The 24,633-nt window shown below is 38.1% G+C and overlaps 1 protein-coding gene across 6 annotated transcripts in view; it reads right to left on the reverse strand.

Annotated features, from left to right (window-relative positions):
- The window catches only part of LOC143379020 (calcium uptake protein 3, mitochondrial-like), a 30,863-nt gene extending 7,386 nt beyond the window's left edge, over positions 1 to 23,477 (reverse strand). For 2 of the 6 annotated variants that reach the window (XM_076831299.1, XM_076831298.1), the window contains exons 1-5: positions 23,251 to 23,476; positions 7,522 to 7,675; positions 6,594 to 6,704; positions 447 to 494; positions 236 to 318 (exon numbers count right to left, since the gene is read on the reverse strand). In XM_076831299.1, the coding sequence (XP_076687414.1) occupies positions 236 to 318; positions 447 to 494; positions 6,594 to 6,704; positions 7,522 to 7,675; positions 23,251 to 23,460 (606 nt within the window). In that variant the 5' untranslated portion in view covers positions 23,461 to 23,476. Of the gene's footprint in view, positions 1 to 235; positions 319 to 446; positions 495 to 6,593; positions 6,705 to 7,521; positions 7,676 to 21,112; positions 21,470 to 23,250 lie in introns of those variants that run through there. The other 4 variants (XM_076831296.1, XM_076831301.1, XM_076831297.1 and 1 more) reach the window with 4 other exon arrangements.
- Between the last annotated feature and the right edge of the window lie 1,156 nt (positions 23,478 to 24,633).

Consider the following 24,633-nt stretch of genomic DNA (forward strand, 5'->3'; position numbering starts at 1 on the left):
CTGGCAACAAATTTTGCAATCGATACTGCGATTCTACTTATTGCAATAAACACTTTTTTTGTTTCCATATTAAAATTATATCTTATAATTAGAAAATATTCTTCTGAAACGCTAACGAATGAACTATCTTGTCTTGTCCCAATAAAATACATGCAGACACGTGATAAAAAGAGATAAAAATTTTATTGGGAAAATTGATACGTGCAAAAGTGTGAAGAAAAGGGATTGGTCTTACCACAAGGAATTCAGTCTTGTCCACGCGTTCGTTTCCGTCAGTATCGAACATGTTAAACGCGATTTGGAAACCTGACTTAGGTTCTGAAATAAAGGTCATCGTCACTTCGGATTCACCTCAGATTTTCTGGTAATCGTAAACACCGTCATGCAGGTATAAACATGGTTAGATTATTATAGCACGACGAGTAATGGAAACAGTAAGTACTTACTGGTTAGAATGGACAAGAGAAACAAATACTCCGTATAAGAAATAATTCCTAGAAACAACGGAACAGTGTTATTATTATTGGCAACGTAATCGCATTATAAATTAAAATTACTCAAATATACCCATAAGTATTTAACATGGAGAAATACAGATATTTAATTGAACATACTGATAGAAAAAATATAGAGTTCAAAATGAATTATACCAATTCTTAGCAGTAAATTCAACTGCGCTAATAATTATCACGTGTAATGGAATTTGCCGGTTGAAAAGGAAGTTTAATGTGTGTGTGTAATCGTAATGACAATTATTTTCGTTTCCCTGATATTATGATTAATAATAAAAAAAATTAAAAAAAATTAAAATCGACTTCAAAAAAATAAAAATGCACTAAAAAGAAAAAAATAATTTTTCTCTTATTTAATCTACGACTCTCCTATTTTTTAAGTCGGCGCCAGATTTACAGAGTCCAAATGATGAGACGCCGACTTAAAAAATATAAGAGTCGTAGATTAAATAAGAGAAAAATTATTTTTTACTTTTTAGTGCCTTCTCATTTTTTTCAAGTCGATTTTAATTTTTTTAAAAATTTTTTTTTTATTAATCATAATATCAGGGAGACGAAAATAATTATCATTACGATTACACACACACACACACACACACACATTAAACTTCCTTTTAAACCGGCAAATTCCATTACACGGAGTAATCAGTCCCAAGACTAGCCGGCCCCCGAGAAATTGATATCCATTTAATGGCACAAAATCCAGTTAGAAGAAAATGATCTATCGCGCGATGGGATCCCTCTGTTTTGTTTACGACGACGTCGTCACAAAGTCCCATACTAATTTTCTCGATAATCACGTTAACTCCTACCTGACCGTAGCGAGTGACAATGGTGCACGCCTAGGAGTAGCCAGAAGGGCATTAGGCACGCTTCGTAGCGTCCCAGGCATTTTCTCGGGCCTCCCTTTTCTTGGGGAGGCTCAAGACGGCCCAATAATTCAGAATTTTAACCACAAGAAATAAAGGGAGGGTATCGCCTCGCACCGAAATTTGTATCCACCTGGAACACCCTTCGCGTGCTTCAGCTTTGTGGTCAACGTAAATCGATTTTATTGCCCCGTAAGCACTCCATAAAACGTTTTCACGGCTGTGATAGAGAGGAAAGTTTACGAAGGGGAAAACGGAGAAAGTGGGTGGAAGGAAACGGCCACGTAAAAGCACCGACACGCCGAGGGGCGCACATTTCTCTCGAGGTGTCGGCCATTTCGGATTAACCCCCTTGGATGAAGTTATTCGCTGTGGATGGTCGGCGAACATCAGAAAAACTCGAGCTGACGCGTCTTTCAAAGGCTACCGTTTAGATTTGTTTCATAGGAGACACTCTCGTGGCTCGTGATAGGTGTATTGTGTATTGAATGTATTAACAGATCTTTTTAATCTACCGATAAGAGACTTAGGGCATCCGCGACGAGGGTTTAAAGTTCTCTCTGTTTCGGGCTTCTGGGTATAAGCTGTTTCTTTTAGGAAAAGTGTCTTAAAGTTTCGCGATTTTTTTTACTTCTTTCAGGATTTTTTTTATCTACTTACTCAATGAAAGATTTTTATTACGGACCTGGAATGGAAAATTAAGTGTAAGTAGAATTTTCTTCACTAGAACTGTTTGCAAAACTTTAAACGCGTTTTCCTCGAAACGGTGTTTTAGAAAATGGTTGCCACGATATCTCCAATTCTATTTATCCGATTGGGCTCATCTTGTGCACGCATCTTCAGCTGACGTGTCGTTATCGGCGCTAGCAGAATTAAGGCAAAATACTATTCTTTTCTAATTCTTTTTTAATTTTATAACCCGAAAAAGACGAAGAAAAATCGCGGAAGTCGACACTTAATGTTTAAATTGCAGGCATTTTAAGAATTTTTTAAATTTCAATCCAAATCTGCTACCAACAATAGTCATGACCGAATAATTTAAAAATATTTTTGTTTTTTTCGGATGAACAGAACGCTTAGAATCATGGCAACAAATTGAGCAATTTTCTTTGAGGTGGTCGGCTTTCATAGTCTGTAGTGACATCTTTATTTCATATTTTCCACCAAAATAATTTTTATTCACAATTTAATCTATAATAAATACACAGTAAAAAGTTCAGCTATAAAATTTTTCATTAAGTCCGTAAAAAAAATCCTGAAAAAGTCGAAAAAATCGCATGTCTCAGGAGAATACCCCCTTAATCAGTACGTTATTTGACACCCAGATGAAGCTCTTTCTTTCTTTGTTAAACGAGAATTCAGGATCTACGTGAAACCCCAGTTGCGACACCGAGGCGTTACGTTTTAAATTTCCCTTACACTGCTTTTTCCTTTAGACTTGAATCTAGAAATAGGAATCGTGCTGGCTGAATGTAATTCCCTTGGAGAACCTAATCGTCGAAGTAATTGGACCAATGATCCCCATTACATAATTTAGACGAGTATTAACATTTCCACTGCTTTGCAAACTAAATTCCACAGAAACAATTTCTACCCGAGACTTCATCCAAGAGATTCGGTTTCTCTTCTCTGAACAACACCTCCGACAAGTTCCGCGATAGTTAAATCGTAGGACACGTTCCATGTGAAATTCCATTCAGAATATATCGCATGACTCATTTCCTCTCTGCTGCACGTCTTTGAAACGCCTCTTGAAAGCTAAATCGTGGGTGGAACAATTTTCGCGCGAAATTTCATTCATAGGGCCCCATTACTCATTCGGCCGCCCTATACCGCTCGTTGCGGAGTCCTGCAATAAGGAAGTGTGCCATCTAGCTCGAGTAGGTTCGCATGAGACGAGCCCGATATTGGTAACAGGACGCCAGGTTTCGTACGTTGCCTCTGGTGCTTCGTATCCATGTCCCATAATCGTAACGAACGCCTTTAAAACGGAGTGGATCAAGCCTGGGGTCGTATATATTCGGCCGTGAAATTCTGGTTGGCGTACACGCGAGGGAGGCGTACGTAAGAAAAAGAGAAAGTGGTGTATATACCTATACACTAACTCTCAAAAGTATCTGATCACTTGATATACACGTGCGTTCCATAAAAGAGGAAATACGTAGAATATTTGTCTGTGATGCATTTCTATGATCCCATTTTGATGTTCCTTAAAGGGAGGCTTTGGTAATAGACTTTAAACGGCCGAAAAGTGAGTGCTTTTTGCGAAGAAATATGCATTATATTTATAAGCATTTGTAGTTTCAAATTATATTTTCGTTTATGAAGAAAGTCTAGGTGAATTCTAATTGGACCAAGTGCATGTTGCGCGTCAAATTGACAGGAAAAATATCTCTCGGACGAGTGACTTGGGTAAACTAGATATTTTTTATAGGTCCCCTAAAAAATTTCCGAAATGATATTTTTCCTGGTGCCAGGAAATAAGAAGAAAGATGCCGAAAACAAACTTTTAACTTCCGTCAATTTTCGACCTTTTGCAGTGTAGTTAGATAGATCCTTCAATTACAGCTATCTACTTTTTAAAAATAAAGAGCTCAAGAGCTCAGAGGTAATAAATCTGATTCTTAAATTTCTCGCTTCATTTATTTCATTGCGTGACAGTGTACTGTAATTATTTCAGTAATATTGTTAAATACTGTAGGAGACAGTAATTTCAGTTTATTTGCTACAGCTGTTAACTCCACATTCTCCTAACGTATAGTTACGATAGCGCCTCTAATTTCAATGATTACGGAATTATATCAATTATTACGAAACTGCTGCACACTACAGAATAATAATTTTAGCTTATCCGCGCTGGTTTTCAACTACATATTTCAATGGGTAGCTCTTTCCTTTTCACCACTTTTCACTCGATGATTATTTACACTCGAGGCTTTCACCGTTTCTCTCTCTATCTGAGACACAGCTGTCGATAATAGTCATTCAAGCATGTCCTTGGCAGCAAAACAATTTTCAAGCGAAAAATTAAATATAAATGACCGGTTCCTGAATCGATTAATCACACGAAGAGCACCAATGGAAAGATTACACGTAATTAGAAAAAGCGTAGCAATTTGATAAAGACAGGAAATGATCAGCTACGTCATATTTTATTCTGATTTCTCTTTTATCAAACGTTCGTATAGCAAATGATCAGATACTTTTGCGCGGTAGTGTATATGTATAGAAAGAGATAGAGCGAATGGAGCTCGTTTATTAGAGGGAAGTGTGAAACTGGCTCCGTGCGCGATTATTTGCATTTCCATTAGCACGACAAACGTGCGGTGAACGCGCAAAAAGCCAAGAAGAGGGGGCCCAAGCAGCCGCAATGGGGACGCCTTAACGACACGGCCCTCTTGTTTTGATCATCCCTGGGGTGGTGGGATTAATTGCTCCGCAGCAGATCGCTTCGACGCGCTCGTGCGTGTCATATAAAAGCCAAGGGGATTTGCGAGAAACGCGTCTGAATCGAAGTCCCGTAACCCCGTTCCAGGGATAATCGACTAATATAATTGCATCGATTAAATGCGCAGCAGCGCAATGAACGCCTCGTCGAATATTTTCACTGGTGGCTGGGGCCAAAGAACCCTAGTAGCACAAAATATTGGTTAAATATTTCTTCCGAATATTAAAAAAGTATTTTTTTTAGCCACACTTTTTAATATGAAAAAAATGTTGATTCCAAATATTATATACACATACTAAAAATGTGAAATAAATGTTTAGAAAATATGATCTAAATATTCGTGGAATATAAAAAAAATGTTTCCAATATTAAATAAATATTTACTTTATATTTGAAAACAAATATTTTTTTCATAATATAAAATGAATATTTGCAGTATATTTGGAAAAAATATTTGCTTCTTAATCTAGAATAAATATTGTGTGTATATTTAAATATCAAAAAGAGATTGAACCTCGTTTTAATATTGGATGTATTTGCATTCAATATTTTGTGCTACTAGGGAAGTGTTGAAGAAGAGAGGGTTTCGTAGAAAATAAATTGGCGGATATACTGGAATCTCGAGTGTGAATGACATTGAGAATGGCAGAAGTTATGACTGAAGTTGAGTAGAAGACTGAATGCTCTGCAGGAATGGAAATGTTCTTTGTAAAATGGACTTTATTAAGAGGTTAGACCACCTTAGCCAGGTCAAGAAATATCGCATCTTTGGGAATTTATTTCTAAGTGACAAAAACAGTTTATCGTTAAAAAAAATTCACCGAAGATAGATATATCTTTGAATAATATATACAATTTTTTTTTTAAACATCAAAACATTCCGGAAACTTCAAATTGGTTTTTCTCGAAACCACGTATTCCGAAACGGTGTACGCTGTAATTTGAGTAAAACTCTATGCATTTTTATACACTTTTGCACAGATGTTCTTAAATGTATTCCCTATCGTTCGACCGTCAATTTTTTCGATTAGTTGAACAATAACAAAATAGCTACACTTCGAAGCAAACAGCTCATTTTCGTGTGTAAGAAAATGGACTTTATTTACGCATAAGTCAGGTAAAAATTAAAATATCGAAAAACCCTTAGTAAAAGAATTTGTGTAAAAAACCCTGAAATGCGACGTGTGCTGATGAGTAAGTTACTTCGGACGGAGTGCCATAAAGCCCTTATTCTTAGAATGACATGGTCATTGTAAAAGAAATTAAGCATACTGTAAATTTGAATATAAATGTGAAGGTATTTAATTTTGCACTCGATTGCAAAATTAGGAAATAGTAGTCTGTTAGTAGTGTTCACAGCGATGAATTAGATTTACATATAATTTAGATATAGGTAATATCCATTTTCAATTTGTATTTCCGTTGAACCTTTAGTATAAGCAGTTTTCAAACTGATTTTCACTCGCAGAAAGCATATAAATTCCGTATAAAATAACTTCTACTCGACATAAATTTTCATCAACAATTTCGAAGAATCATTCGAAAATTGTCCCCCAAAATCATGTCGGAAGATATCTAGGGAAAGATATTCATTCCGCGAAGATGAGTAAAACGTGCTGTAGGTTTTAATGTTTCGTTTGACGCATAAGAACGTTCATAGTTGAAAACTGTTTTAAAGTAGTTGAAAAGAAGCCGTTCGTGAATGCAGCTTTGTATACAAACGTGCGTTTAGAAATGAGAAAACGATATTTTTTCACTGCTCACCTTTGTCCCGAAGGTTTCTGAACATGTGTGGACTTCCTTGGCGCAGCGAAGGGATGCTGTTCCTCATCACTTCCAGCTCCTTGTCAGCTATCACGCGTCTCTTCAGCCTCGCTGAAATACCACCGATATTTCTTTACCTTATTTACGTAGGCGTGGCTGATCAAGGGGGCCGTGATTTCAGTTCATCGTCACTGTCTGTCTGCACCCGGTGCATCAAAGAACCGAGAAGAACTCGAAAACCGTTTATTTGTAAGGGCAACACGTGTGGGAAGGTGAATAGTAGAGTTTAAAACGCCATGTCGACAGAGGAAATTTTCATTTAATTTCGTGATGGATACTTTCTAGTAAGAAAAATATTTTGCACCTTCCTTAAATTATTTTGTTTCATTGAGCGCGCAGCTTTATTGGTTAAAGTCACGTGCGCGTGATTTCTCGATTTCAAAATCAATTTTATTTTTATCCCATTTGCAATATACTGTTTTGATGGTTTTCAAAAATGCGGGGGTAGTTAGGGAGTTTGAAAAAAATTAGTAGCGAGCGTAAGATTGCGCCAAAAGGTACGGTCAGCAATGTTAACAGAATTAAGATTTTTTAAATTATAGAAAAATAGTAGTTGTGTTATATTCTTCGTAATTCCAGCTTTCTTCTCTTCTATTTTCATTTCCACAGAATATTGAGAAGTAACTGAAAGTTCCATTTTTTTAAAATGAAAGTTCCACTTTCGATAAATATTGTAGGCTACGGAACGTGTTAAACAGACGTTTGCTCATCTTTTGCATCTCCTCCTGTAGATTGTCGAGGTTGTAGAGGAATGCGTAAAACTATGGTCTGCTTGAAATTACGAGGGCATTCGTTGTAAAGGCGTAGATAGTTAATATCGTGGCTCGGCATCGCCGTTGCTGCTCGTGCAAATTTATTTAATACTCACGTCTGGGTTCAGCCTCAACGACACTGTCAAGGAAGTCCTGGGGCGTCATGTACAGTTGCCCGTCGTATTCCGCCGATGCAAATTTTATAAATCTCCTTTCTCGCATCGTCAGCTTTACTGCCTTTTGTGTCTCATCGTCGCGTCGCCCGCCAGGCTGAAATGATGTTCAGCATTAATAAATATTTTACTTAGTACACTTGTGTGGTCTAGCATGTACACTCCGTGTATCTTTCCTTACGACGCTTTTTTAATTTAAAAATCACTGTCAACCTCTGTGCTAATTCATAAAACTTCCATAATCACAAACCTTTATTTTAGGATAAAATGTTTGTGAAATGAAATTAAAACGAACCTATTAATTTATATGCAATATTTAGCGTCTAAGAATGCTCTAAGAATTTTGGGTACAGAGCTGCCCTACTTATATGCGAAAAAGTAATTATTGGCATACTTCTCTTAGTTCGCAATAAACCAGAAGTGTTTAGTTAATTGTTTTTCTGTGAAAGCCGCCAAAGAGCACACCTCGCCTAAAAAGTAATTATATAATTGGAGATAAGCAAATTATAGTCGTGTTTTTGCGAACAAAAAACCCATTTCCTCTTCTGTGTTCTCATCACGAGCCTTGTTAATGTCACGCTTGTATGTGGCGTGAAATTTTCACATATTCCGTATACCGCGGAATTCGTAATCTCGTGATTAAAGTGACTGTGCAAGTATAAAGTATAGATAGAACCTGGCCCCACTTAGTTACCTATATTTTCCACTTAAACACTTTTATCTTTGAAATAGTGGTCAATTTATTTCTGCATATTTGCAAGAAAGTTATTAACGGGATCGACTAAGAGCATTACAAATCTAACAGCTCGCCACTTACAAGTATCAGTACGCTCTCACGATTAATAACTTTAGAAAATACTCTTCTTTTAAGCATCGACTCTCGCCACACCACAAACATAGTCCCTAAATTTTAACGGAAAACTATAAACTTATAAACAGAACTAAAATTGAAGTTGAATACAGCCAATTAATTTCATTTTCTGCATTTATGCTCAGTCAACCTCAATTAACACCAAAGATAACCACTTGTCAAAAGTATTTCTAACAAATATTTCTCCCCGCATCGATTACCTAGTCGTTAAGCGGGCAAGGGGGTTAAGAAACAACCGATACGCTACAAGGAACACGGCTATGAAAGATTGTCGAATTTCCAGAAGGGCGAGGCCCTTTTGTTGGCTTCCCTCGTGGGAGCTTGTACGCCCACTTTGTGCCCGATTACTCTCCTCCTACACCTACCTGCTTACCCACACCACCGGGGTAATATGCATCACGAGTATTTCGCGACGTAAGCCGCAGTTAAGCCCCGAGAGATATGCACACAGGCGTCATGTAACGACATGAATTTGCGATCTCACCGGTGCAGATTGAATCGTTCATTCTGGGGACGCGAAATTGCTGGAACAGAGCGCGACTCTCGGTGCCAGACCTAAACCACAGGAACTGATTATGAGTTATTGTCATGGCCGCGTATACACAATTTCGAGGCCTCTTTTCGTCCCGTTTGGGGGGTGGAAGACGCCGTGAAGGATGAAATAATGCGATACGGTGGAGTTTTTAATTCCTATTGGACTCGCTGCGAAAAATTTATATTTCAAGAATGAACTGAGGAAGTACGAGGATTCGTGCAGTTTTTATTTAGGGGTTCTTAGTTTGGTTATTTGGGTACCAGAGTGGATGGATTTCACAAAATTTATTTGCTAACATTTTGATAAGCGTATTTGAGTATACATAATTGATTGATTTTGTTTTTCTGTATATTCTTTTTGTATACCTGTGTGAAGCTGGTATTCGAAGGTGTCGATAAGCTGCACCGTCGCATAAGAGAGATTAAAAAATAATTAATTCAATTATTTCCCCGTGTTCACAAATTTAAAGGAAAACTTGATTCGTTCATTTTCTGATTTTAAGAGGATACTTCTATCAAAATTTAAAAAAAAATCGATTTTTTTTTTCATACATGTATAGTATAGTATCTGAAAAATACTCAGTGAATTTTGTAAGACGAAATTCGTGACGATATAGATTCTACAATAGGGTGGAACGAAATATAGGGGCAAAATATTTTTGTATTATTCATGACTTCTAATAGTGGACAAGAGTTGCCTTTTATAAAGTTATTTAAGCTGTGAAAGTTTGATCTTGATCAACAAATTTTTTGAGGTGCCGCAAGTCAGTAAAAAGCCACACAATCAGTAAATATGAATTTTTTAATGGCTTGCGGCACCTCAAAAAATTTGTCAAGATCAAACTTTCACAGCTTAAATAACATTATAAAAGGCAACTTTTGCCTACTATCAGAAGTCATGAATAATAAAAAAATATTTTGCCCCTATAATTCGTTCCACCCTATTCTACAACGATAGAAGCACCTCGACCTCCGAGCACCGGCAACATACAAGCAAAACTTTAACCGCGTTTATCTCGAAACATGATTTCAACAGAACAAAAGAAGTTATGAACCGATTGCAAAAATCTTGGTGGCATTTTCTTTGTAATTGAATTCACTATCGCATCATCCTTTGACCATCAATTTTAGAGGTCATAGTTTTTCGTTATTAACATTTTTAGGCGTAGAATTACCCCCTTTTTCATATATTTGTGTTCAAACGTGTGCCAAACATCGCGATTTTGCTTTATTTGCCTTTATAAAGGGTGATGCGATAGTGATTGATATAACCTATAAGAATATCTTTGGTTTTTTTATTTCGGAGAATCCTGCGTCGAGTTCTACTGTCTACACCTCTTTTGATGCAGCAGTGCACTGAGCGCCACGTAAAATTCGAACCATTACAGGAAAATGAAAAAAAAAGTTTTTATATCCTTGAAGAATGAATAAAAAAAGATCATAAAGTTATTTTACTGCAAGTTGTATGCTTTTTTGAAAAAAAGTTCTAAAGATCACCTATTTTTTTTAGCGATTTAATAGGAATGTCCCCTTAATAAAAATATTCCCGTAGACGAATAATAATTCGTGGTTGATATTATTATACACAACTTTGAATTAAAAACTGAAGAGTGGGACAAGAATACTAAAAATTTTAATATCAATGTAATATTCTTCTCAGTTCTCATTTTATCACTACATACAATACAGCTCACTCATTCCCCTGCAGTACCTATGTACCTATATTTCACATTCTCACGTTTTTAATCAAATCCTATCAGTCACAACGTGCCATTCACGAAACTACCGTTGCCTAACGATCACTAGCGTTAAATGTTACTGCAAAGATGACAAAAGGACCTGAAGTGATCGCATGAATTGCAAACGAACCCATATCGTTACTAGTTCAACGATCAGTGAAGTGTCCAATTTAAGCGGGAGCAGGAATGTAGGATTACCATTTGTAACAACAACGTATTACATCATGCAATCATCATTATCCGTATCAGTGCACGTACCGGGGCCATTCTCCTTGGCTCGAGTCGCGCGTACAGCAACGTATACTGTGCAAAATCACTTTAAGGATCTGCGGTGGTCTTGTTGTTCGAGGCATTTCCATAAGCGCCACCGTAATCGGATACGGCGTCTTTCGCGGATCTCCGTCTGACCGTAAATCAGCCTTCCTTTTTCGCTATAAATCGTTTTTACAATGGTTTGCACTTGTAATAGCCGCTTCCTGTTACCGATCAAGATTAACCGCCGAGTAACTTGTAGATTCATGTAGATACGCGGACGGGAAGGCTGCGAGTTTTTGCAACATGCGCACCCATTAAATCTGATTAAATGTGAACCGATTAAATGTGAAATCGTAGAAATACAATTATCGTTCTTAAAACAATCGCCTTACATGTCCGATTCGTACTAAGTAGGAGTTTGTGTATAGATAGTAGTGTATTTATATAAATGTGCGAAATTATTTATCGTATCGAGCATGAAATTATTTCATCGTGTCTATCATCAAATAATAAATGTAGTATAATGAAGTTATTCTCGTCTAATAGCCCTAAAAGTAACTGATATTTAAGATTTTTTTTTAGAAAAAACTGTTGGTCATGTTGGATTAATCTCTTTTGGGATATAAGGAGGCATCTTTAAACTTGCAGAAAATATTTTTTTTTATGTCGATTCTTTCTATTATTTATTAGTTATTGTGGAATCTTATCCATCTCTTCGACGATGTAACTCCTGTTGGCGGGATGTGTAGCACCTATCACAGTCATCTGATTCCAAAAAAAAATAGAAGTTTTTTAAAGTTAGATAGCTTACGCTGGGATTGGTCCACTTTAAAGAAAAAAATGAAAAATTGAAAGAGTTATAGCGTTTGAAAGAAAAAGTAAGTTTTTTTCCTTAGACAAATTTTTCATATTATTCTTTATACCGACGAAAAAGTGTTATAAATAAAAACTAAAATTAAAATTTTGCCAGTATCTAGTATGGCACCGGTTTTACCCAGGCCATGGGGTAAAATCGTAAAAACGACTCATATTTTCAATCATTACATTTTTTGTATTTTTCCTTCTATTAAAAAAATTGGATATGTACTATTATTTAAAAAAGAGTTTATTCTAATGAATCCCAATTGCAATTTCCTTTTTACTTAGTAATGTCAAAGTTATGAGATTTTATTCTTAACGTCCCGATTTTGACCCGGTCCCCTCTACTATTGCTATTCATAACAATTTTCAAATTATGCGTAGGTACTACGTAAATTTGAGAGAGATGCCATAATTATTTCCAGTTACTGTATACCGATCTATTTTTCGCATTTTGTGTTTTTTTGGGGGGAAACCAAGGTGGTCTTGAAACGAAGTGTTCTTGTAACATTACAATCGCATTTGTTTGACTTTTAAAATTTGATTCGCGGTAAAGCTGCTTCGGAGATTTAGAAAAGATCCTGCTCACACCTCAGCAAAAGAATTTTTATTCATTAATCTCTCTGATTCTTCAACCGACACCACGCATAAACATCCCCAATATTTTCCACTGCACTAACAGAAGACACCCCATTTCTTGTCCTTTATTTCTGCGCTCCAAATGCATCTCTACCCAATTCACGAGTTCCGTACTGATCTCTCGAGGCTAACAACGAGAAACCGAGAGATCCTCCGACGTCTGCAGGCTTCTAAGTTTCCTCCAAAGCGCGTTAATCCCTGGTCAAGGCCAGGCATGGGACGAAGTCGGGTACAACCGAAGGCTCTTACGAAATAACCCTCGATCCTCCGTATCCAGGGGCACGATCTCACGATTCCTCATTCAGGAATACATCAGTGACAGAGGAGGCCGGGGCTCTCGTGGGGGAAAGATATTTCCGCGAGAATGAATTTACGCCACGGCATACCCATAAATCCCATCGTTTCTTTTCCATGGTTAATGCGCGGCGCCGGCAATTTATGGGATACCAAACGCCGTTAGGTCTAATCTTCTCGTTAGAAAGTCGAAAAAGCACCGAAGGTGCCGGTGCCTTTGTACAAATTGCTACCGGGTGAACTGGGGCCCGGGGACCACCGTGCTTCTCCTCCTTGTCGTGCTCTTGGAAACTGGGCCTGGTGTAACACGGCCAGATACCTAAATGAAATTCTTCCTCTGTTTCGCTTGGTCCTCCGGTTGGAAAGCCACGTATATACAAATGCGACGGTTGCGCTGCACGATGTCCCTGATGAAATATCTGTCCCGTTGTTCGCTTATCTGTGGAGTTGTATTGGGTTTCACTGATTTCGTTCGGTTGGTTGCCTGGGTGGTTGGCAGTTTCGTGAAAGTTTCTCCCGAGGTTTTTATTTGGCTGTGATTTATCGAACCCTTGTGGATAATTGTTCCATGTACTTGTATTTTACAAGTGTCGTAAATTTGTCAGTGCACGTCGCGGCAATTATAATTAGGTGATATTATGTGTCGAATATATCTTATGGTATTGGATAAATAATTGTAGATTGCATGGACAAACCATTCGCGCGGCCTTGTAATATACGATGCATTAAAATATAAACCCGAGTTTCCAGATTGGAAAGGATGTCTTTAGATTGAGCTTGCAATAAACAGTATTAATTGGACTTAAAACTACTGGCCGTGTAGAGGCACCCCTTACATTATTCGATTATCCAATGAGATCTCTGTTACAAGACGCGCTCTTCTGCATGCTTTCTTCTCTTCTGCAAATTACTGCCAGTCATATTCACATGATCGCGGTCCATTGGATTGCCCATGGAATGTTTATCTCACCCACCGTGTTCAACGGACTTAGCACCCTCGTATTATCATCTGCCCGTAACGCTGGAAGCGAGAGAATGACTCAGTGCAACGAGAAATAATTACGAATAATAATAATACGAGCCGCTTAACGACTCAGGCATCATAAATCATCCATCTACTTTACTTCAAGCGTCCAACTTGCCCTGCTGGCCGTCTTGAAATTAGACTCGCCAATGTAAAACAAAAACGAAGCAGCGCCTATCCGTAAACCAGTACCCGCTGGACACCAGCCCAACTAATCCTCCCGAGTGATTAAAAGCAAACATACGATCAAAGCACACTGTTATTTGCAAACATTTCTACAACATAGTCGTCCAGCATCGCCGATAGTCCTAACAAGCCGAGAGTGTATCTCCATACGAGACTAACGACAGCTTTACTGAAAGCAATCGGTTCGCCGTGGATAACGATAAATCAGCTATGCACACAGTGTATACGACTATCATCGTCATTACTCTGATTTTTCAGCCACGTAACTCGCCAGCCGCGCTTTCCCCGGGTAATGTGCCCCTCTCGGCCGTTCCCGTTGACGATGATCACGTCGACGGGTCCTGCCAGGATAAGGCGGTGTTAATTTAACCAGGATCACGCGCTCTCCCCGATCAATATTCTGGGCAAGCTCGTCCGTACCCTTCGTAGCTGGCTGACGCCCGGTTAACTAACGCCTGTTGGCACGTCCTCGCGTGTCTATAGGATCCAGGGGGGTGTTAGACTGGCATGTTAGCGGTCCAGGGTAATGACAGGCGTGCTGAACATTATGCTAAGTGCGAGGCGCCCGACCCCTTTTCGTCCCTCGGCTCTGGACCCTCCCCCCGTTGCTCAATCTCTTCCTCTCTTGCTCCTTCTTTCGATATCTCCGCTATGGTGGTTAAGACCCTTCTCATCCGCACCCGTAAAACGCAACGACTGGGCCCTCTACCCGCCTCTCTTGACCTCTACGCCACCCTGCGCGTCGGTTGTTATAGTTTTCAATAAAGAAGCACGCGACGGCCTCTCCAATAGGAGCAATTTCCTTCGGGTCCCTTTGCCTGGTCCAGCTAAATCGATAGCCCCTAGAGGCGATCGTATCTGGGACGCATCGCTCGTAGAGAGGGACAAGGTATGCCTGAACTGGCTTCGGAGTGATACTCTTCGAGGCTCTAGATACGTTTATGGGGTAGCACCGTGGATTCTTTTTGTGCAGGCGTGGGGTTTGTCGGTTGGAGGGACATTGTTGGGTTTTTTGTGATGCGTCGAGGAATGTTAAGCGAATGTTTAGGGCGAATACTAACACTTCGAGTGCGCGCAAACACGCAGACGCACAGTGGTTCGGATTGGGGAAGTTAGTGACATTTGTGTATAACATTTGGACTGTGAAACATATCGGAATGAAATTAGCGCCGAAAAACAGGAACAAAATTATTCCTTTCTAGTGATGTATAATTTAATATATTTTTCTATTTTAAATATTTTTAATAGTTTATTTAATGCTCTTTTAAGTGATTTAAATTACATGTTGGGGACACTTCGTTTACAAGTTATAAGGAAATGTCAAGTAGTACTTACTATTAGAAACTGTGACGAAAACTGCAGTTTAATTAAATATTATTATTCATTTATTATTAATTTTTTTGACGGACTAGAGTCCAATATATATAAATATTTATAAAAGCCATTGGTAATGCAATAATATTACTAATAGTATTACTTTTTTAATACATTAAGAACAGTAATTTTGAGTTGGCGGTGCTAATTCTTAATGCCAAAGGCAGCTTTTTTCTGGTGAAAAAGGCTTCCTTTAAAATGTTCAACTTTAAGTGCTCGTTCCAATTACAATTTTTATTAACTTTTATTAATACTTTCACTTTCAAGATGGACATTTAGGAAGTAGTATACATTCAGTAGATATCCATACGAGAAAATTGATTTTTTCACCGAATGTCACTAACTACCCCAATCCGGACCACTGTGCGACGCCACTAAAAGAGTTAATATGTCCGCCGTGTGCATATTTACTTGTGAGAGGAAGGATGACTTGAATAAGGGATTATATGAACCAGTATGCACGACTTTTAACGAAACTTGCGATTATATTGTTATTACTAATGCTAATTACTAATTTAGGTAACTTTTGATGAAGTCGATATGCTTGTAACTACAAGATAGGTTTAAGTATTGGTAGAACTGCTTTCTTAGAGGATTGAATAATTTACTGGTCCAAGGTTTGAACTACAGTTTATAGCGAGTGTTTTGCATGTCAAATGCGACTACCAAATGACTGCAAAGTTCCAGTACTGGTAAAAGGTAATGTAACGGGAATTTTGCATTATCGTTACATATTAATGGTTACCCCCAGCCTCGTTTACGCAAATAAATCATAGCTTGCGACTCAGCACGTTTAAGTTAATTTTCGGGAAAAGCTTAATGTTGGTGATGCGGCGTTCATTTTTTGTACATCTTTGCAACCACGTGGCCAGTAATTATCTTTATGGAGAAAGCATAGCCAAATGTTTGCGACTGATGGCAGGCTACGTGGAAACCACCCCAAGCACCTGCCTACTATCGATACATTAATACGCGTGGATCGACTGCGTGCATAAATGCAGTCGTGATTACTGTAGCGATGGGAGCAAGTTCAGTGTGGCCTCACGAGCATCAATCAATTCAGTACTTAAGTATCATTTAGTTATTCATTTGATATACTTCGAAATTAATAGAAATACAAGCTTCAGACAGAATGAGTTACTCAAATTTCTACCTGAATATCTTTGGAGCTCCCAATATTGCAACATGTTCTCATACAAAATTCAAAAATGTGTGATTAACCTTGGATTTTGTTTACAATTGTCAGTATTACTTTTTTCTAAATATTCATACAGGATTTGAATATCCTACTAGGCTTCACGAGATACACGAATTTAGAATATACACTCATCATATTCCCATACTACGCGCGACGTGTTCGAAACCATCACTACCGATCAAGGATCAGCGTACTTAGGGTGGAGTACGGTGGCGCCGAGATTGCAGCAGCAAAATTGAAATCAGATAGCAGGTTGGCATGAAAACAGTACCTTCCTCTCCAAGGGTATTTGCATATGGATATTTGGATATGAAAATCAGATTGCCGAATTTCACACATTGGGCTGGAATTTGATTTGAAGCGATTGGAACCTCCGTTTTTGAGTTATCACTGCAAAACAAAAGAAACTTTTTTAAAAAGCCTCTTTAATAATCCATCTGTAGCGTCATATACAATGCATATTTTTCACTAAACAAACATGTTTTTTAAAGGTTATGATGTTAATAAATTTCATGCCACAGAACAAGTCTCAGTTTCAATTTGTTTCTCTGTAATTAATTGAAACAGAAATGCCTCGTTTTAGACAGGAACGACTGCCTAAATAGTATCCTTAAAAACGAATTTCATTCAAAAGGACACCCAGTAGATATGCAACACAGCTACGTTGCAATAGAGCTCTGAATAGAAGCACTACTTGGAACACACATTTTGTGAGGCAGCATACGGAACATCGATGAGAAATCTTTGATCAATATAGGTGGCTCGTAAAACAGTTGGCGGCTCATTCACAGCTAATAAATTGATGCTAGTAGATTTATAGGTGCCTAAACATCTTTGTGTGCGCAGCTTCAATAAGATTTAAGTACCTTTAATCCATCACAAAGTGCCTTTGAAGGGTTTCCTGGCCATCAATTTCTGGTACTAAATCCTAATTGTAATTATTATCGGTGATTTGAATTCCTTTACACTCCTTCATTAAGAAAAGGGTTTTTATTCCACGCTTAAATAAAGCAGAATGCAAAGAATCATAAATTGATAAACGATCAAACGCTTTCCATTATAATTTCACTCAGAGGAAGGGATACATTTATGTCTCTACGGTTTTAATTTTATGGTTTCGTTTTGAAATGTCGATATCAATACTTGGGTCCTGATGAATCTAGAGTCACGGAGTTCTAAGAATATAATAAAAAATTAGTGTGCCGAGTAAGGTTTTATGGAAATCTTTAATTTAATGGCTGGATAAATTTCTCATATCCTAAGATTGCGCAGGGGTAAAATTTTTATTGCGTTCCCTCAAGTTATACTTATTTTACACCCACACTTACATTAAATAGAAAAATTCAAGTTCAGCATGATTCTCGAATTATTTTGAGCTACCTACTTTGTATTAAATATTCCTACTGCGTTTCCATCTTCGTTACACTAATATCATTCCACTTAAACTGCAGTAATCCAGTATTATTAATTCTGTAACAAAAACTTTGTAAATTGAAAGACTGTTTTGAATATTCCTGAAAAATTCGCGAATGGCAATTTCGTTCTTCATAGAGAATGACCTAAAGAAAAAGGTGTAGCATTCGTGAGAATATAAAGGAAACTAACTCTGTCGGATTAATTTGCGAGTTCCTCCCCTATAAATTCTCTCTGCATAACTTTGCAAACAAAGTTGCATACTCTTGGTATAGTGATCCCTCTATTTCCTGTTCTTGAATTCCTCGTACCCCTTTCTTATATCATTCTGTACGCATTACTACAGAGTTTACCTCGGTGCAGAGGTACTTAAATGCTCCAAGGAATCAGATTCGACCGATAGAGGCAATTGATCGTAAAATTTCCCGGGTATGAAAATTGAGAGATTACGTCACAGGGACTTAAGAGGGAATCAGGTTTGCCTTTCCGCGCAAACACTTGGTTATCCATTATAACAGATTGTAGTGGTTCATCTGATAAACGAAATCCAAATTATATACACACACAACGATCTCCACGGTCCGCCTTCCCGTACAGATCTCGCGGGATTTCAGTTTATGGGCACCGCGTCTCTATTTATGACTATTCTTCGGTATCAGATGTTTCACTTGTTCAGCGAAGGCCGAGAAGATAACACACCCAACGGCATCTATTCGTTCGATTCGATCTGGCGTCGCTTCCATTACGAACACTTGCTCCATTTTTACAGAGGCTTACGCCATTACTGGACCAACACTTCACGCGAAGTTACAAAATCATTTACACGATACCAGTTCTGCCGTAAATGCACACCGCTGTTTTAATAACACTTAATTTAGAGATCTCCAGATGAAATCATTTTTTTTTACACGAAGTTGAAAACCAGTTCCGCTGTAACTATGCAAAGTAGATTTTATATTAATGTTAGAAAGTGTGAAATCTTAATTATAAATTTCCGATTAGATTTTATTTCTGGCAGCTGTAAGAGTACGAAGGAAGATGTTGATATTAGATTAAAATATATAGAATGTTCGGCTACATATGGGAGAAAAATTAAGGGGACCCTCCGGTCAAAACGCTCGAAAAATAGGCGATCTTTATGAATTTTTTGCAAGAAGAGGTTTTAACATATCCTAAAAAATCTTTTTAGCATTTATTGATACACTCGTTAAGGTATATTTTTTTTTCATGTTTTCGGTCTTGATGCATTTTCTAGGTGGCGCTTACAAGGGAAGATCCCGAACCCCAAAATTCCAAAAATTCTGAAACTGAATATGTAGACGATTTCCTCCTGATTACAGCGAAAATTTTGTTTGCTGCCCAAATTCACTCGAAGTCGTGGTTTCCGTTTCGAAATATCGTGTTTCGAGAAAAACATGTTCAAAGGGTTCTCGGCTCATCATATGTGACTGTAGAATTTTTGTGTGAAACTTTCACCAGGGTACTCTCGGGGTGTTATACTACGAAAATATTTATATATAAAAAAAAATCGACTTTCTGAAAAACTTTAGCCGGAGAGTAGCCGTAAGGCAAGGGATGATTCTTGATTCTGATTTTCTCCCACATGTAGCTGAATACCCTGTAGGTATAAAGAGACTAGGGTCGGGATATAATAAATTACATTCGTGTATCTTTTTTATTGTTAGCCTGGTTTCTGACATGAGCAAAGATTTTCTTAGATCTTTAAAATTTGAATTCTGCCATAAACACCAGTGTGCCTCGATCTATCCCTTTTCTCATCTCAAAAACTCGGTAATTGGTTTTAACTTCGTAAGTGGCCTTTTAATAAAATGTATCCCCACGTGCTATTTAGGTTTATCTTTTCTCCCATCTTTCATCGTATCCCTTAATAATCAATTTTCTGCTAGCAACGAGAAACACAACTACGTCGATATAGTTGAAACTGGCGGGCTAATATTATCGGAAGATCGCGAATCACATCGCAGAGATTCGCGAGGCGTTCGACAGGTTGAAAAGCGCTATCCTGTGGGAATCTAGATTCGCGTTACTCTGACTCTTAATTCCAATCTTGCGCTTCGAACACGTACCCTGTATTTGCATATTATCGTTCGATTAAAACTGATTGTTAGTCAAATATAATTGGATCTACTATTCCTGTACAGAGTGTTTCCAAAATGTCTGCAGTTTGCATAAACATCACCGTACAATGTTCCAATAATTATATCCATGAAAAATAGTTCTACATACAATCTTGTTATTAAGAGCGGCTGATTGTTTCTTTAATTTCCTTTCTGAGTTCTACCATTAAAAATTTTCAAATTATGCATTAGTTGTGTAGGTATACCTAGAGGATAAATCCCTGAACGTGTTGCAATTTCATATTCTAATTTATGAATTTTTTTTTATCGATGTCGAATTTTCACTTAATAATCACTATAAGCTGTCTTTTTACTTATTCCAACTGTATTTTTTTGCTTACAGGGTATCTTACAGATACTTCTGTCGACGAGGCGATTCGGTGAGTACTTTAAGTTTCTCCTTTACCTACAGTTGTCTGTGATGTGTATAAAAAATTTCTGGTGTATCTCGGCGACCGTTTTTATTTATTCAAGACTGTAATCATCGTTCATCTTATTCACGCGAGAATTTTACTCGAAGACACATGCAGGCGTTTCAACAATCTATCTGTCCTTTATACTTTAACAATTAACACGTTCGCTTCATCTGATTTTTATTTAAAATTTCATTTAGAAAATTCCACCTATGAAATTTTTCGAATTTTCGAAGACACCAACCAAGTTACTGAAGCGATGACAAGAAGTCATTGAAAAAGAGAGAAATCATATTAAAGAGTAAACTTACTTCGTTGGAATATTTTTATTAATATCAGTATTTCCCCAATACATGCGCCACTCAAAGTGTTAACCCACGTTATTATTATTATTAATATTATAATATAAACGGGACAAAAAATCCCAATAGTTACAAAAATCTGGAAATGAATCCAAGGGTTCGTTACGATATCGTCCAGCTGAAAGCGCAGAGGAAGAAAACGTTTCACTGCACAACCTGATATCTCGCCTCGAACGCCAGAAGATTTCCCATAAAATGATATGCAAGACCGTGATTAGGAGCTCCGCGATACTCACGTGTCTCGTCTTACGGGCAACAAATTCACCCCTAACGTGGCTCGGTCATCCAGCGAACGTATCGATCGCGTTCCGCCGAGTCGGCTAGCTTTCCGAACACTCGATTAACACGCGATATGTAAATAGATCTAGCATAGCTTTGCGTCGCTAACGGTGCCTTGATGATCCGCGCGAATACTATCATCATACGGTCGAATGATACGATCCCTAGGTGTCGTTTTTCCGTATTTCTGCTGCCATGTTCCGCGTTATCGCTCGATAGGGTATCCTTTGATCGTTGTATCGCGAATGGCCGCGACCAAGATCCGAGGATAAACGATGCGGTCGAATCTCAAACGCGATAACGCCTGCCAGTCCTTCGCGTTGCTGCAGACGCTGGCTTACCGTGATTTGCGATCGGCAGACAGAGCCTAAGAGGGATAGAGAGAGAAAGATCTATACTTGGACTAGATCCGCGGACGATCACTATCCACGCGAGAACTCGTTGATCGCGAGTCACGTTGAACGCGTTAACGACACTCGAATCCATTCAGTCGCGAAATTAGGGCGTTGGTTGTAATAACTGTTCAAGAATTGCCGGTGTATCGTATTTCGCTTCGGATTTAGGGCCGTGCTGCTTGGAAGGAGCAGTAATAGCTACGCAGATTGAATATTTATTTCGTTCGCGAGTACTTAGTTACACACTGCCAGTCATAAGTCATAAGTACCTACATATCTGGACACGTAGTTTAGGTAAATGGCGAATTAACCTTAGAGTGTTGGTAATAAATTCTAATGAAAATATTGTCGCTGATGATCTACACAATGTGTGACAATTTAAATCCAGAATTGCCTGCGGAGAAGTTGCATTTATGTAGGTAGGTACTTGCTTATGGGTCACCCTTAGCCTCTCCTTTCCTAAAGGATAAAGCTCACCACCTTCTCGTGGTTTTCATCAAGCAGTGACATCTTTTTTACAAATAATCAACCAGCAAAAAAGTGTGCCCTTTATGAATTTATTTGGCGTATTATATTAGATATAACTTCTTTGAATTTTTTTCTTTTTCATTATGGCTTATTTTGATTTTTTTTTTAAATTCGTGCAGGTACTGTAGTTGGTTTTACAATATTTTCTCATCTTTGAATGAAATGCTTAAAATATAAATTTAGATACCTTCATGTGATCATGTTGACGTTAGTATACATATATATACTTCCTCGACAGAATAAAGGCCAACGCACACACATCAGTTCCGTGACATGTCAGTTCAGTCCTGCCAGTGTCAGTGGTCTCTTTGTTTCAGTGTCAGTAACCGACGCGGACAAGTGTGAACTGCTCCATCCAAACCAGGGAAATAATGTTTTTACCACTGATACTGACGGCAATAAAGCGTCTCCACGAGAGTGATATGTGTGCGTCAGTGCCGTCTTAACCTGGAGGCGAAAGAGGCAGTAGCCTCAGGGCCCCGGAGCTTAGGCGGGCCCCGAAAAATTGGAAAATTAAAAAAAAGCTTCTAAAAGCTAGAACAAAATTAAAAATGGGCCCTTCAACTGCGACGGAAAGAAAATAACGAACACACCAAAATATAGAATTTAAAACGAGACCCTCTTTCGTGGAATGGACCCCATGTTTAATCTTATTTATTTAATTATTTTAAAACTTATTCACTTCGCGTAGTAGCGCGGTATTTTCGATTTTATTTAATTTAGAATAATTTGGAGGGCCCCATATGAAGTTCATCTCAGGGCCCCTGAAAACGATAAGACGGCACTGGTGTGCGTAGCTCTTTAAAGTTTAACCTATACTCCCAAATCGCCCACTGTCAATATTAGATCACGTGATATTTATTCTGATAAGAAGACATACTAACCGCCTCGTACAATTTAATTAACTTGATTCTGCGCCATTCAAAGTTAATATCAACGTAGTCGTTGAGAAATCACTGTGAACGTCACATTTAGTCGTATCGATAACCAAAGTAAACGAACATCCGTATCAGTTAGACGTATCAATTATTTTAACCGACAACAATGGCGCTGTCTAAATTAACAGCTGACACTTTGTCTTCATTGAAGAAACGCACATTGATCGTGCAAGGAAGCTGGAGAGAAAGTGGCCGCGAAAGACGGAGATATAAAAGAATCTGTGATTTCCTAACCTTTCGAGACTTCAGAGCGTGCACCACGTCCATTTTTGAGTAACTGTATCCAGCTAGAATCGCGATAGAGGTCGTAGCCAATGCACCAACACTTCTTCTCCATTTTGTCACTTTACTATCGTTACGCCATGATCCGTAAGAACGCGTAGCACTACGAAAATGCCGCGAGAACGTCGATACAGGACGTGACAACCTTGCCACGGTCGCCATGTTTATGCGGCCAGATGATAATGACGCGCGCCTGCGTCGAACGCTGCCGTCAAATTCCTGCGTGCGAGACGGGGTATCCCACGGCCATATATGTATGTAGTAACTAAATGACATGCCATTTGAAGTAATTAGAGACCGCTTGCTGGATCGAACGGGGTTAATTCCCAAGGTGTCTAATACTTTCAGAGCATCCTCGGCTATTTTGTTTGCCCTTCATTTTCGAAGGGCTTTATTCCCGCTGGCCGATCTGTTCGTTTGATAATGCAAAGGCGTTGTGCTGCAGTCATTAAGGGTACTAGGCAGTCGTTCCTGTCTGAAGTCAAGCATTTCTGTTTCAATTAATTACAAAGAAACAAATTGAAACTGAGACTGGTTTTTTGGTATGCAGTTTATTAACAACACAAGCTTTAAAAAACATGTTTGTTTAGTCAAAAATATGCAGTATATATAACGCTACAGATGTATCATTAAAGAGACTTTTTAAAAAAGTTTCTTTTGCAGTGATAACTCAAAAACGGAGGTTCCAATCGATTCAAATCACATTCGAGCATGTTCACGAAATGTGTAGTTTCGGACCGGACCTAAATTGAAGTTAATGAAAACTCTTATTCTTTATGAAAAGAAACTAAAACCCAAAAATGAGGTGTTAGTTTATTTTCATACAGAATAAGAGTTTTCATTAAGTTCGATTTAGGTCCGGGCCGAAACTACAAATTTTGTGAACATGCTCTAATTTGATTTGAGTCGATTGGAACCTCAGTTTTTGAGTTATCACTGCAAAACAAACGAAACTTTTTTAAAAACCTTTCAATGCATATTTTTGACTAAACAAACATGTTTTTACAGCTTATGATGTTAATGAACTTCATGCCAAAGAACAAGTCTCAGTTTCAATTTGTTTCTGTGTAATTAATTCAACCAGAAATGCTTCATTTCAGACAGGAACGACTGCCTGATACCCTTGAAGAAAATGGTATGGCGATAAAATATCAGGCTTATAATAACTCGAAAAAATGTTTCATTTAATATTCGTTCTCTCAAGTATTAGTAATATACACGGGCGGATTTGGGCATAGACTATATAGGTTGCAGCTTAGGCCGGCAAGTTTTAGGGAGCATCAAATTTTTGAGGGCGGAAAATTTTGAGGGGCGATACATTTTGGGTGGGTTAGT

This window comes from Andrena cerasifolii, chromosome 2, assembly GCF_050908995.1.
Source record: "Andrena cerasifolii isolate SP2316 chromosome 2, iyAndCera1_principal, whole genome shotgun sequence".
Lineage (NCBI taxonomy): Eukaryota > Metazoa > Arthropoda > Insecta > Hymenoptera > Andrenidae > Andrena > Andrena cerasifolii.